Consider the following 14,675-nt stretch of genomic DNA (forward strand, 5'->3'; position numbering starts at 1 on the left):
AGCTTAGCCTAGCAATACTGACCTAACCACACCAGTATCATGGATTTTGGACATCAGTTTTCCTGAGCTGGGACATATTCTTGGTCTTGCGTGGACCAAATGAGGCTGATGAGCCTGTTGGCTAGCTTGGCTTGGCTGCACCCAGTATGTGGACATGAATACAAAACATGATCTTTGTTTTACTTTCCGTAGACACTGTTTGGTCCACCATGTACACACTGTACTGAGCAAGCAAGATGACCAAAGAGGGCTTTTCTAAGTCTGAAGAGGAAGTTGAGGACCTAAAAAGATTGCTGAAATTCATGTCGCGAGAGACTGCAGGTATCTCAAAACAACAACAACAACAATGAATACTGGACTTTCCTTCTTTGTCTTATGTTGAACTGAGGGTAAACTTGACGCTACAGTAACTTAATATTGCCTCTTGTGGTACAAGTGGTATTAAAAGACCGGACCGGTCGTGGCTAGCAGGTTAGCATACTTCTTCACATTGTGATGACAATGTTAGTTAATTTTTTTAATGTTTAAAACTACCATTCTTACCTTATCATACACATTGCATCTTTAAAGAGTCATGATTTACTCTAATATATAGAATTACTTCTGCAAATTGCCTCAGTTTCAAGAAAACTGCAGAAAACTGTCTTTCTCATTCTACTCAGCTGAACCCAAAAAGGGAACAGGCTATATAAAACTTTAAAGTGCAAGGCAATACATTTCCCCAAACCAGCACATGGTGGTTTTAACAACATGGGTTGGGCATTGCTGCTCTATCTGCCCCGCTGTATATTTAAAGCTGCTATTTTAAACGACTATATATTTTTTTCATTGCCTTGAAATGAGACTAGCAGACAGCTGTGGTAAACTCACTCTGAATAAAGATAGGCAGAGTTCCTTGAACAAGGTATGTTGCTGACCACCAGGCAGCATGTTTCCTCTTAACAACTCCCATAACAACCAATTACTTGGCCTCAGGCTGTCCGTTTGCCACCTTGGACCCTGATGAAAAAAGTCAGACTCCAGTTGTTGAATCAAATTGGAAAATAATTGCTTGACTTTAGTGACCACACAGACCTGCTGTTTGATGACAAGTGTATATGTGGCCAACGGGACGGAAACAAGGGCTCAACATGTTGGGTGTTCTGTGGCAATAAACAAAGGAATTTGGAGTGCTTGCTCGCCAAAGTAAACTTCCCAAACAGACTAACGACACCAGGGCACAGAGATATAAGGAAGGGCAAAGCCAAAAATCAACAGCACTCACAAAGCAGACAGCAATTACTCTGTTTCTAATTCTGTCATAAAAGGACCTGGATTAAGATTAGAGGTCTCGTTCCTTTAGGATGAACAGAACAGAGCTGATTAAAGCAGGGCATTCAGTTTACAAAGTGTAAGCGGACACCTAATATTCTCACAGGACCTCTATTTATCCTGGCACCGATCTTTTAAATTATGGGATATACGTAGTTGCCTTCTTACAAGCATCAGCCAGGGTACCACCCAGTGGCTGTGGGCCCCAAGACACCCACCCGCTCACGCACCACCACAGGGGCTGACATAAAAGTCACCACAACCAGTCATCATCAGTGTCTTGGCAACCCCTTAAAAACAGCACAAAGTTCCTAAAAACAACCCCCTTCTGAGCCGAAGAGAGCTTGACTACACAGAGTACAAAAGGCCGAAGTAAACAGACTCAAGCTTAGAGCTGAGTGGAACATCATACCTCACTTTTGCATCATAAAGTTGGGCTATAAAAGCTTCTGAAGGAATAACTTGTCATTTTGGGAATACACTTGCTTGCTTTCTTGGCAAAAGTTGAGAAGACCACTCTCACGTCTTTGCATTAAAGGAACAGTTCCACATTTGGGGAAAAGAAAAAAAAAGACGTTTAGACTGCAGGCAAATCAGATTTCTTCTCCAATCAAATCTGGCTGTTTGCACTATTATTTTCAAGTGTTCAGATCAGATTTGTGTGTCGTTACCGACCTATTTGCATAAGTTGCATAGTCTATAGTTGTAGTTTCAACAGCTTGCTAGCATTATTAGATAGCTATCTAGAACAAGCCAACTTTTTTAGCAAGGTTTCTAAGGGAAAACATCCTGACATAAAATCCATTAGCCTAAAGGAAAGAGTACAAGGCATAGATAATTTGGTTAAGGTTGGAATTGTAGTTCCTTGTATATAGATAGATTGTTCATTTTGAGCTCAGGAGCTTCTTACCCCTTTAAAAAAAATAATTTCTGTGCTATTAAAACAAAATTGGCTACTCTACCAATTTTGTTTTCCCACTACTGTGTTGCTTTATGCATCATCCTTCTGCAAATGCTACACTCATATTAAAATAGTTTTTAATTTCACAGTAAAATGACTTTGTTGTTTGTTTGTAGACATCTATTTTACCAGTCTGAGAGGGCTAGGAAATGAGATGCAAAGCTGAAAAGTAACAGAAACGAAACTTAAATTATTGAAATATCTTTTAAAAGTGAACTTTGTATTTAACTGAACACATCACAACTTTGTGGAGCAAGAGCTTCTGTGGCCTACTATTTAAATGTCTTAATTTGATCAATCTTCCAGGAGCACAGCACACAAGTCTAGTCACAAACCATCGGCCACAAATTTATCTAAGATTCCTCTTGGGTTATAACCACCATTGCTCAGCAGGCCTTGAACAGCAGTTGCAGTTTAACAGCGTTGGCACGTTGGTAATTTTTTTCCATCTGCTCTCGTTTCGTGTGGTGAAACAAATGCACTAATGGAGGATAATTACCCTTTGTTGTTTTAGTGTTTGCCTGTCTCTCTGGAGAGGGCAATGGCAGCCTCTCAGGCATGGCGATGCTAATTGGTAATGCTAATTGCTTCTATTATGTAATCACGGGGTCAACATTAAGCTTTTTTCTTCAGATGATTTCATTTTGTAACAACCTAGAAAACGACAAATGCAGGAGATCATCATTTATCATAAAGAAAATACGTTAATCCATTCACTGCAAGTGCTTGTGACAATCATAAAATATTAATGTAACATTAATTCGTCCTTTTGTATTGTTTTAAATCCTCGAATTAAAATCAGAGCATCGTGAGTCTTTCTTTCTCCGGTTTCCATTCAAGTAAAAACCATTATCCTTTTATTGACCCCTAAACCCAATTAACAAGCTGGCATGCACATTAGAAAGCAGGTAAACAAACAGAGCATGGTGAGCCTCAGCACAACGGGGAGGGCTGCTTGTTTTACCAACCCAGAGGGAATTACAAGCCGTCTGATTGTTTTGGCATTTAGGCTGGATGTGACGCCAGTTAGGAGTTGTTTTGGGGTCTGTCGGAGGCAATGCTTAGTTTTCCTCGACACTTCCATAACGTACTGGAGGTGGAGGGAATACAGAGGAAGTAGGCCACGCTGTCCTGCCTTCACCTCTTAATGAGCCTCATCAGCTGGAGGTGTTGGATGGATGCAAAATATTATTCTATCTTCACCCCCTGAGCGTGAGATTATTTTGGAGCAGCAGCCTTTAGCATCAACTATAAATGCATGCTTTGGTTTGCCACCTCTGCTCAAACACTCCAAAAGTAAATAACAAAAAAAATTAGAAGAAGTAAGGGAATAAATGGGCAGTTTATGTGTTTTTCCACACGACCAATTTCACCCAAGAGTCTGACTGGTGCACACCTGGCAACCCTGTTAAAATGCAGAGTGACAGCTTGACCAGCGCTGGACTGATTTCCATTTTATTCAACACTTAGGTAAATTGCCTTAAAGCATGGACTCTGTCACTTTGGTCCAAAGGCCGGTGCACTGCATTTGTCAGTTTGAAGAACAAAATATGACAAGACGAAATAAAGACCTCATTTTTAATATCCTCTAACAGGAAGTGGGCGTACTGGTGTAAATGGAGTGGCGAGTTTGCTCCAAAAATCACACTTACATGTCTGGCTAGCTCAACAAAGCTCTTTTGCATATGTGTAGTTTGTGTGTCAGTTTCCCCACTACACTACTGTGTTTGGGCGTGCACTTGCATAAAATAAGCGTGTGACTAAATATGCTTTAATCCCGTTGAAGCAAATGAGGGCAGCAGGTCAGTGGAACAGGTTTGTGACTTAACGGCCTGGGAAAGTGAATAAATGCCATTCTCTCTTCATGATTACTATTGTGATATTGCCCTTAAGCAAAACATTTGACCCCAAGACTGTAGACACTGTGCCTACACTGCACACCCTCCTAAAAGTGAAGTTTAAAATTCTCTGATTGTGCAGAAGGCACTGCAGATAAATGTTTAAAAAGATGTGATGTCGTGTTAGAAGGTGTTGACAATATTTGTCAGTGCAATGATACAAGTAGGCAGTCTCTTTTTTTCTATATGTGAATGCTGTAATGATAAACCACATCTGCATGTCTACCCTAATGTAACATCTCTGTTTTGCAACACAGCCAAACACGTAACACTGATATGAAAGTTCACTTAAATTAAGATCAGCGTGGGTCTGAAATCACCAGAGTGTTTCCATTCAAGGAAATGTGTCATCTACCACAACATGTGATAACAGATGATTTTACTCTGACATTTCCTGCACGTTAGTTTATATATACTTTCCCCACACTTCATGACAATATCACATGTATGTTTCACTGGAGAAAATAATAATAATAATAATATGGGATTCTTATCTCTGCCAAGAAGGTTGTGTTTTTCTGTTCAGTTTATCTGTTTGTCAGCATGATTATGGAAAAACTATTGGCCTTATTTTTTTAACCTTGGTTGAAGGGTTTAGCATGGGCCAACGCAGAACCCACTGAATTTTGAAGCTGATCCAAATCACAAAGCTGATACACACACTAATTATTTTCCACTTTCGTTAACAGTGCAAGATAGGGTTTTCTCATCAAAAAGTCTATGGGATCTTCCATTGGATCTTGGATCACTGCAGAAAATAAATTCTGTGACAAACAGGAGTTTATGATACTTTCGCATTTTGTTCAGAAAGATAATCTCCACAAATGAACACCACTTTCTGGATTTTTAAGCCTAAATGTAATTGCCAGAAGCAAAAATATAACGTGAGGCTACAAACAAACTACACTACAGTCGCGTCGCCACCACAACATGGCTGAGAAGATGTGTGCAATCAAGCTTGTCTGCACAACATGCACATTTTCACCAAGAGTCTTACCAGTTCATCTAGCAGAGCAGAAAAAAAAAATTATGATGAGATGTCAGTCTTTATCCAATAAACACTTAAGTCAGTTACTCTATCTGTAACTGCCAATCTTATCTGATGTTGCATGAGAGCTGGGCTACACCCCAGACAGGTCGCCAGATTATCACAGTGCTGACATGTAGACAAGCATTCATGCACATTGAACCTTTCCTGCATGTTTTAGGGAGAAAGCCATACAATGTGGAGACCTGCAGAACATGCAAACTCTACACAGAAGAGCTTAATCCAGCCAGCAGGTTTGAACCAGGTTAGTGACAGTGCTAACCACTGCATCACCCCAATCAACACTTGCAATCAGCGAAGCATGACATTCACTGTATGTTTGTACTGTGCATGTTTGACTCTGTCTGTCAGAGTTGAGGTGCAGCATGAGTGAAGCATACTGTGTCTGCATTGTCCACATGGAGCTAGAGGTTTCTCGGCCTTCTCACAAACTTTCACTTTCCCTCTTTGCATCACTTCCCTCTGCAACTTCCCCCTCTTATCCTTTGTATGCATGTTAAGTGTATTCAGAAGCACTACTTCTACCAAGTGGTCACCAGCCAAACTAAACTTTATTTGAATTCACTTAAACACTTTGCTTTCACCCACTTCCTGGCCAGCATCGCTGTAAATGTGACAGAAACTGGAGGGAGGAGAGATATCCTGAAGCTTCGTCTGTGTCCACACATACCTGTCTAATCCCCAACACCGCCCCGCAGTCTGCAACTCCAACACTTTCCCCGCCAGTTTCTGGTGACTTAAATTAATGTTTTTGAGTTTTACAGAGTTCTTTTGAGAAGCAGAGCAATGCTTAGTGAGAGACGCACTGAGTTTGTTCAGAGTTTATGATTTATGGTAGCGGGAGAGGGAACTGTAACAACACACAAACACTGAGAAAGACCTGAGCACTTAAGAGTCCTTTAAAGTACATAACATTTGTTCCCTTGGAAGGATTCAACACACCATGTAATCCTGAAAGATCCATCTCAATAACTGGAAGATTTGAGAGAACAAGAAAGATACTCCTCTCTCGGCTCCAAGGAGCTACAAGAGGATGGTTTGCAATATTAAAAAGCAGCATATTACCATCAGCAAATTCACAATCCCTAAGATCACGACAATACTGAGAATCAACTTTAAATGTCACTGCAGAGATATATGGTGTGTGTGAAGAGAGAGAGAGCCAAACACAAGCTTCAAGCTCTGTCAGAATCCAAATCCTTTTCTATTTTCTATTTTGCACCTTAATCATAAATTCAGTCAGTTGCTTCCATAAAGAGAGGCCCAAAACTGGCAGCTAATAATTTAATTCAGTCTTTTAGCTTTACACTGATGTTTCCTTGACCTGTGAACAGTCAGGGTGGCCCACAGCGGTGAAACAAGCTGTCCATCGCTCTGAGAATTTAATCATGTTTCAGTCACAGCCCTTCCAGCTCAGCCGAGTCAAACGTCGAGGGGAATAACTGCTACACAGTCTGGTGTGATTGTCCAATCACACACAGAGACACACCTTTACGAGACAGACGCATCACTCAAATTGAGGCTTTCTGTCCACGTAATGTCAGTACGTATGTGTGTGTGAGAGAGATTAAGAAAGTGTAAGAGAGAGAGTCCATGACAGGCTGTCGGTCCAGGTCTAAAAGGTCTGCACGTTTTGCAGCTCTATGCTGAGTGACACCCTCAAACACCAACCTCCCCGCCGGCCCAAACAAAACAGGGTCTGTTTCTTCCACAGTGCGTCCGACTGAGAAACACACACGCTCGCGCAAAGTCAACCTACTATTCTCTTTCCCATACACTCCCACATTCACTTACCCCACCAGGAATCCTCACCTTCATCTTGGCACAGTGTGGCCAAAAGTAACACAAGTCAGCTTAAGGTAAATAAATCAGCCAATCACTGGGTGCTTATAGGAGGCCGCGAGCCTCACATACAGTATACACACATTGGAGGATTACTAATGCTGAATATCCTCTTTATTTCCTCATTAATTCCAGTCAGTGGGGTAAGGAGTTTCCCCTTCAGCTCCTGACTCACCCAGCGAGCTGTTCCACTCATCAATCTACAGTATGACACTGAGACAGATAAAGTAGATTGAAGTCTGAGAGAGACTGAGTGTCTGTCATTGACGGGGTGACAAAAAGGGAAACTGCAGAACATTCAGTACTTTGTCAACTTCTCTCAAAACCATTTTGCCACCAAATCTTGAGAATATTCTGCACAGCAAGCTCTCCACGTTCCCTCCTTTCTTCCAGATTTCACGATTCTCTCCTTTAAAGGGATAGTTCAGATCTTTTGAAGTGAAGTTCTATGAGGTATTTATGCATAGTCAGTGTATTACTTACAGTAGATGTCAGTCGGCACGCCTCTAGTTTGGAAAGGCTGACTGAAGCTAATCGATGTACTGCTGCAGAGGGGTCTGCAGTAAAACATATAGATAACTGAAGGAAGTCCCATTGAAAAAAATGTCAGTTTAAACTCCTGCAACCTTGGCTGATTAGCCTCTCTTTCAAAAACATGGTATGAAGGCAATGAGCAACTGAAATAGAAATTAGAAAAAGGAGAAGAAAACAACCTAATAATTGGAGCAAAAAAATAGGTGGGGAAAAAAGCTTAAAATTTTAAATAATTCAAAAAGATAACTAATAACATATAATTATGATAATTAGAAAACTTTTTCCCTATTTAAAAAAAAAAACAACTTTCTACATCTGTTAATTTCTTGCAATTGGTGAGACATTTCTTTCCAAGTTGCTCATTGCTTTTTTCCACATTTTTGAAATAAATCACACCAACTTGCTCAGGCTTCAAAGGTTTAAATACTTGTAAAAGGCATCTAAAAGCAGCACAAGGAAACTGATGTCAGTCCAGGTTTCAAAGTACTGAGCTTAAGCTGACATTTTGAATACTTTTACTGCTTTATCTTACTATGCAGTGATACTTACAGTGATTTCAAACGGTCAAAGACGTTAACATCGCTCCCTTCAAAGCCAGACTCCATTGAGAAAATTGTTTTATTTTATGTCGCTGAACACAGAAGCTGCTGGTCTACACCTGCTTCAACAGTTATTTTGTAACTGTTTGAGGCGGCGGTAGATCAGCAGCTCCTGTGTTCAGTGAGCGATAATTACTGTTTTGTTGGATTTGACAAAAGCAATTAACTGCTTCCCTGTCAGAAAGGGATGTCTGATGGAAAAGTAAAGCAGTGAAAATACTTTCAATGTAGCATATTCTTAACTTGAGATAGATCTGTTAGGTGGGACTTTTTTAGGGGGCTAAAAATATGTTTGGTCGCTGACCCCTCTGCACCAGTACATTGCTTAGCTTCCATACTGACCCCTAGCCTGCTTCTCCAAATTGGGAGCATGCCACCTGACATCTAGAGTAGGTAATAAAAGTGACTTAACTTCAAAAAATGAGCCATTCCTTTAAGTGCTCAAGACTGAAGCCTATCAGTCTGGTCCTCCCTCTTCTTCCCTTCTCCACCGAACAGCCGACCATTTCAGAAAAAACTTTAAAACACCCATTACTGAAATCCCACTCAGTAACTTAAACACAGCGTCACATCCTTCGGCCATCTGATTCTGGAATAAAGCACTTTCTCCCTTCCCCGGCCGGCATTGTAATGAGCGGAGACGATTACTCATCCAGACCCCAGCGGAGGTGCTACAGTGTGTTTGTGTCACTGTTACATAAGAAACCCCCCTTCTGAGGTCGACAGACTATGGAGGAGTCAGTGTGTTTGACAGGCCCTCGAGGTCTCTGTGCAGAGCTGCAGTGGAGATCACGTCATGCAGGTGTGTTCATTCATCTCCTAACAGAGGGATTCCTCACCCTCATGGTCCACATGTCTGAGGGCTGGTGGATTATGGGGGTGCAAATAATAGATTTGTTCCTGTCTGTTGGCTGGTTGTTTCTGTTCGAGTCTGTGTGAATACATCTGCTTCATCCTGTTCCTGTGTGACAAAGTGTTTGAGATATAGCTGATAGGTGTGTGTGTGTCGGTTGTAGAGCATTCTCAGAAGCAGAGTGCTCCTCGGTGAGAAAGTGAGTGTAACAGGCGTAACAGCTGTCCGACTGTGCGCGCATTAGCTTTGTGCAATTACTCTAAAACAAAATGCATCGATTGCTGCAATTTCTGAATCACATTTAGGCTGCAAAGTTTCATCAGACTGAGTTTTGCTTCAGTGTGTGTTGTGTACATTGAGTCTGCTTAGGCAATCGAGCTGCATTGTAGGGGAAAGGATTAAAGAGATAGTGTGGATTTTTTGAAGTGGGGTTTGTATGAGGTTCTTATCCAAAGTAAAAGTATAACATAAAGTAGATGGCAGTCTGTGTGCCCCCAGTTTGGAGTAGCAGGAAGGAGTGCTGATACAGAAGCTAAGCAATTACTGCTGTGGATGGTGTCCAAAATAAAACATATTTTGGCCACCCGAAAAAAAAAATGCACCTAAGGCAATTAACATCAGTTTAAGTGTGCAATATATTTAGCTGTATCTTTGCTTTCCACCAGACAGCGAAGAACTGAAGCCGTTACATCACTTTGATTAAAGACAGACTCCACTGAGAAAACTGATGTAATATTGCTGAACACAGGAGCTGCTGCTCTATCGCTGCCTCTATCAGTTATTTTTATTGTGCTTTTGTTTGACTTTATGCTATAAAGAGTTATTTTGGATTCACACATAAAACAAATAGGGTTGTAGTGACATACTGGTTTTAAGGTATACCACGACATGAAAGTTGACAGTTATCATACCGCGCACATTTGTTTATCTACGAAACTTAAAGTAATGCGACTGGATGGAGAATCTCACCTTAATTTTAGTTATTTTCAAAATGGAAACTATACTTTTGTCCAAAAAAAATGTTCCAAGTTTCAATTATAGAAATTAAATGTTTGTTCAGCCAAAACTAACCTTTCTGTTTTCACTCCTTTATGCATCACTCTGACTGATAATAACAGTCATTCTGTAATACTGTGATACTGTAATATTTTCTGAGACTGTTAATGTACCATGAAAATCTCATACTGTTGCAACCCTCAACACTAACTGATTGAAGCAGCAGTAGACCAGACGAGTTAATGGAGCCTGGTGGCTTTGACGATAGCATAGATGGGGAACTGAAGCTGTTAAAAGTTTCCCTGTTGGAACAGATTTTCTGACAAAAAGGTAAAGGGATGAAAATAATCTCAATATAGTGTACACTTCATCTGATATTGATTCTTTTAAGTGGGACTTTTTATAGGTGGCTAAAATACATTTGCTACTGCTGACCCCCATCCACAGCTGTACATTTCTTAGCTTCCATTTCAGCACTCCTGTCCTTTCTCCAAACTGGACACATACTGAGAGACATCTACTGTGTAAAATATACTGACTATGGATAAATACCTGATACAACCCCACTTAAAAAAAAATCTGAACTGTCCCTTTAACACTCTCCAAATAAAGCAAAAAAAGGCTTTTGTGCTGCAAAAAGTACACTTCAAAAATATCTGCTTATGTTTCCAACACTGCACCAAATCAAAATGATTTTTTGACAGCTGCAGTGTGCAGGCGTGTGTGCACGCATGCATGTGCCATATGTGTGTGCATGTGTGTCTAGAGGAAACCAATCTGACCCAGGGGATTAGTGGCCGACTTGGTGAGTGACTCTCATTCTGTTCCAGATGTTTATCACGAAATAAAGGCCTTGAGTCCTCTGTGAGAAATAGGTAGGAAAACAAGCTCCTTTCAACACACAAACACACACACACGCTTTCCCAGCTGTGGCCTGACTTGTAGCAGTGACAGACATGTTGATAAGAAGTCACTTTTAAGTCACTGTAGCACATATCAACACACCAGCACAAACTTCCTTTTTTGAGGCTTGACACATCTCGTCCTAAAGACTGACATCCATGCAGATGCAGCCAAACATGAGGCTCTTTTTCTTGTTATAACTTGTATAGTTAAATGACATAATGAAGCAGTGCCAAGTCATATCTACAGGGGGAAAAAAATCAAATTTTGAATTGTTCCCTTTAGGGCAAGATATTATTAAAATTGCAGATGTATCTCTTTGACGTGAAAACAGCTGGCAACATCTATTTTATAACATACATACTTTTCACTGTCTCAATTATATGAGCATCAAGCCTCAGACAGAGCACACCAGCCTGCATTTAGTCTTTAGAGAACACTATCGCGCTTGTTCCACCGGTGCCAGTCGTGCGTAATGAGCGCCGAGTGTGGCTGGAGCGCACCAGCTGGCTGTACAAGAAGAGGTGTCAGTCATCATCCGCGTACAGTACGAATATCTTTACAGTTGCTGAGTTCTTGTTACCATAATAGATCACAGTCTCGCTCCGACAAGTCAGAACTGATCTGCAAATGGTGCAAAGGGGAGCGCATTCCTCAGCATTTTGGTAAATTTGTTGAAATTTAAACCATTAAGGAAAAACCTTCTGAGATAGGAGATATGATAACATCATACACAGTTGTGCACGCACTTGCTAAAATGTGTGTCAATAACTTCACATAGAGCCACTTCGGGGGTTTAAATATTATGAATGATCACCAAGATAACTCCTCAAAGGTGAATGGGGTCGAGGAGACGCAGTTGACCCCCATTTAACAGACTTTCAGCTGGGACTGAGAAGTGCAAGCCCAAATAATCAGCTTTTCATTTTAGGATGAACTTTCCTTTACACGTCTAATCTAAGCAAGGGCGTCTAGACGTGCACTGCAACTTCTATTCACAAGAATCTCTTTGAGGATGACGCGCTGCAGCCAGCACAGAGAAAATGAAAAGTTCTTACCGAGATACTGTCGGATGTCCAGCAGGATTTTTGGGGGTCCTCCGTTCAGCTGGTAAAAAAGGGAGCCGAAACAGAAGAGGAACAGCGTAGCCATGCAGAAACCATAACCTCGCAGGGAGAATCGCAGCGGTATAACAGAGAGTATGCTGTACTTTCTGTTGTTTCGCTCTCTAACGTGGTTGGGAGTCTGGTTGTTGCTGTGAAGGGGACTGCCGCTGAAATTCTTCATCATCTCCTCCTCACAAAGCGCCGTGGAAAGTCACCCATCCGCCTGTGGAAAGTGAAACTTGTCGCTTTGGGAGCATTTAGAGGACGGGCGGCCAGTTATTTTGGAGACGCGCAGGCACCCGGGCTCTGTGCTCCGCTGCCGCAGCCACGGGGTTGTTTTTTGCGCACAGCGATTTTCGCTTCGGCTCGGTCTCTCTCGTTTGCGCTCGTTGGGTAAGTGCTCCTTCCTTCCGTCCTTCCAGCCGAGTTAAGGGTCCATCCTTCTGCTCGGAGTCTTTTTGGGTGTCAGATTACTGAACGTGGAAAGAGGAAAAACTTCCACCTCATACAGGATTTGGGTTGGATTGCAGTGCGTAAAAACAGCGTCACCCAGTGTTCAGGGGAGAGAGGGGCTTTACATGCAGGCAGTGGGCATTCACTGGAACGAGTTTGATTTGTAGCAGCCCGAACAGAGACTGACAGGAGGTCTGTGGAGAGAGTTTAAAGCCAGCTGTTAGTTCACTATTTTCATTTTAGCTTCCAGTTTGATGATAAAGGTCGACTGTAGTTTAATAACCATTTGAAACCTGAGCAGATTGTTTTGATTTCTTTTAAAAAAAAACATGGGGGAGGTAACAAACTACTTAACAAGACATGGCCCAAAAATTAGCAAAAAAAGAGAGTAAAAAGCTGCAAGAAAATACCCTGAAAATAAGACCAAAAAAGGGCCAAAAACAAACAAGCAAATACACTAGAAAAACTACTGAAAATACTAGAAATATCTGTATTTATTTTGTAGATTTTATCATATGTTTGTAACATAATTTTACATATACAATTATTATAGCATTTCTTTGTTTAGTAATATAAAAACAGATATTGTTTTATTACATATGGATAACACAACGATGAAGGTGGTTATTTACGTATGAGACATTTACATTTGCTCGTTATTTAGAGAAAGCATGGGAGATGAGAAAAAACTCTTTATCAGGATAAACTGTAGATTTATAACATTTGTAAAAACATATACATATAAGTGATATATTATTTTGTAACAAATTAATTTTGTGATTGTACTTTTTCTTTTTGCTGATATGTGTCAAAGTAGAGGATGACATGTTTTGTATTGTGATGGTTTATAATATAATCCCATGTGGGATATGCCAGAAATGGCATAACACAGATACACTAGTAGTTAACTGCAGGTTTAAACATATTTTTCTTTTCTTTTCCATTGCCTTTTTTTGCCCTCTGTGTTAACAAAATAAGTCAAACAAATTAAGGCTAACTCAATTTTCGATTTCGCATTTAGCTCGGAAATTCATCTAAACTCAGCATAAAAGCCACGTCGATCCAGGTTTTCAGATGGTTAACGATTTTTAGATATGGCATTGAATTTGATACATAGTGCGTTTTGTATCAGTGTTCAAATTCTCAGCAGTTAATTTAATCCACGCTTTAGTGCACTATAACATACAAACAATGCACAGCAAATTTGAATGTACATATGATGCGATGTAAACTACATTTTACTCCAGTATACCACAATACAATTCAGCCGTGTATTTCCGGAGGAAAAATCCAACTTAGTGCCCAAAATCTCATTCAGTTACTCGCTATAAAGTTCACAAAGTGAGCGAATAAGTGAAAGATTTCAAACACAGTTAATACATGTGTAGAGAAGCGATTCTTCCGAAAGTGAACCAGGCGGCGTTATCGCCAGCTGAAGAGATGCACTGTAGTCACTAGCTATCATAACAATGTTTACAGTATGCGTACACGAAATGTGGTAAACCGTCTTCAATCTTACCAGCGCTAAGACGTCCTTAATCATCTCCCACGTCGTTTTCTGTCGCTCTGGGACTTATTTTTTAATGTTTATCTGAGGACCGCCAACCACGTCTGCCCTGTGGCTGGTGCCATGGATGTGCTGGAGTTTGCTTGTGGCCGACTTCCGCATTTTCGTTTTCCCGCCCAAACCACCAAAGAGTGTACAAATGGATCAAGAGAGAAACCCCCCCCCTCCCCCTCCCCACGCGCCCGCCCGCCCCTTTTCTGAAACAGCGCAAACTTCAATCAAACGGTAAAACTAGGGAGTCTGATCAAATATGAACCAAGATTATGTTACTATATTGCGCATTTCTTGCATGAAATATCTTCAGACTCATATTTTAGTGCACTGTTTGACTGTAATACTGGAGGTTGTGAACAGGAAGTTTCATGTTTACTGTAAGGTTCCTCTCTGTGTACATCCCGTGCATTTAATCGTTTTGAGTGTTAACTGCAGAGACTGTAAAAACAAATTTCCTCCTTAAAGGACAATAAAGTATGAATCTGCATCTTTCAACAAACTTACATTCATGATTGTAAAACATGGCAAAAAATACATAAATAAACACATAACCCTTAAATATTGGGGTTTTTTCAATAGCAGTTCAAAATTACAGACAGTATTATTAAAA

The 14,675-nt window shown here is 40.7% G+C and overlaps 1 protein-coding gene across 2 annotated transcripts in view; it reads right to left on the bottom strand.

The window, feature by feature from the left end:
- usta (uronyl 2-sulfotransferase a) overlaps positions 1-14,174 on the bottom strand; it is a 79,183-nt gene extending 65,009 nt beyond the window's left edge. Inside the window, exons 1-2 of one of the 2 annotated variants that reach the window (XM_088089403.1) lie at positions 14,024-14,174; positions 12,004-12,698 (exon numbers count right to left, since the gene is read on the bottom strand). In XM_088089403.1, the coding sequence (XP_087945529.1) occupies positions 12,004-12,235 (232 nt within the window). In that variant the 5' untranslated portion in view covers positions 12,236-12,698; positions 14,024-14,174. The remainder of the gene's footprint in view (positions 1-12,003; positions 12,699-14,023) is intronic. The other variant, XM_042504039.2, reaches the window with a different exon arrangement.
- Positions 14,175-14,675: the final 501 nt, after the last annotated feature.

Source organism: Plectropomus leopardus, chromosome 16, assembly GCF_026936395.1.
Source record: "Plectropomus leopardus strain MGB_pleo_1.0 chromosome 16, ASM2693639v1, whole genome shotgun sequence".
NCBI lineage: Eukaryota > Metazoa > Chordata > Actinopteri > Perciformes > Serranidae > Plectropomus > Plectropomus leopardus.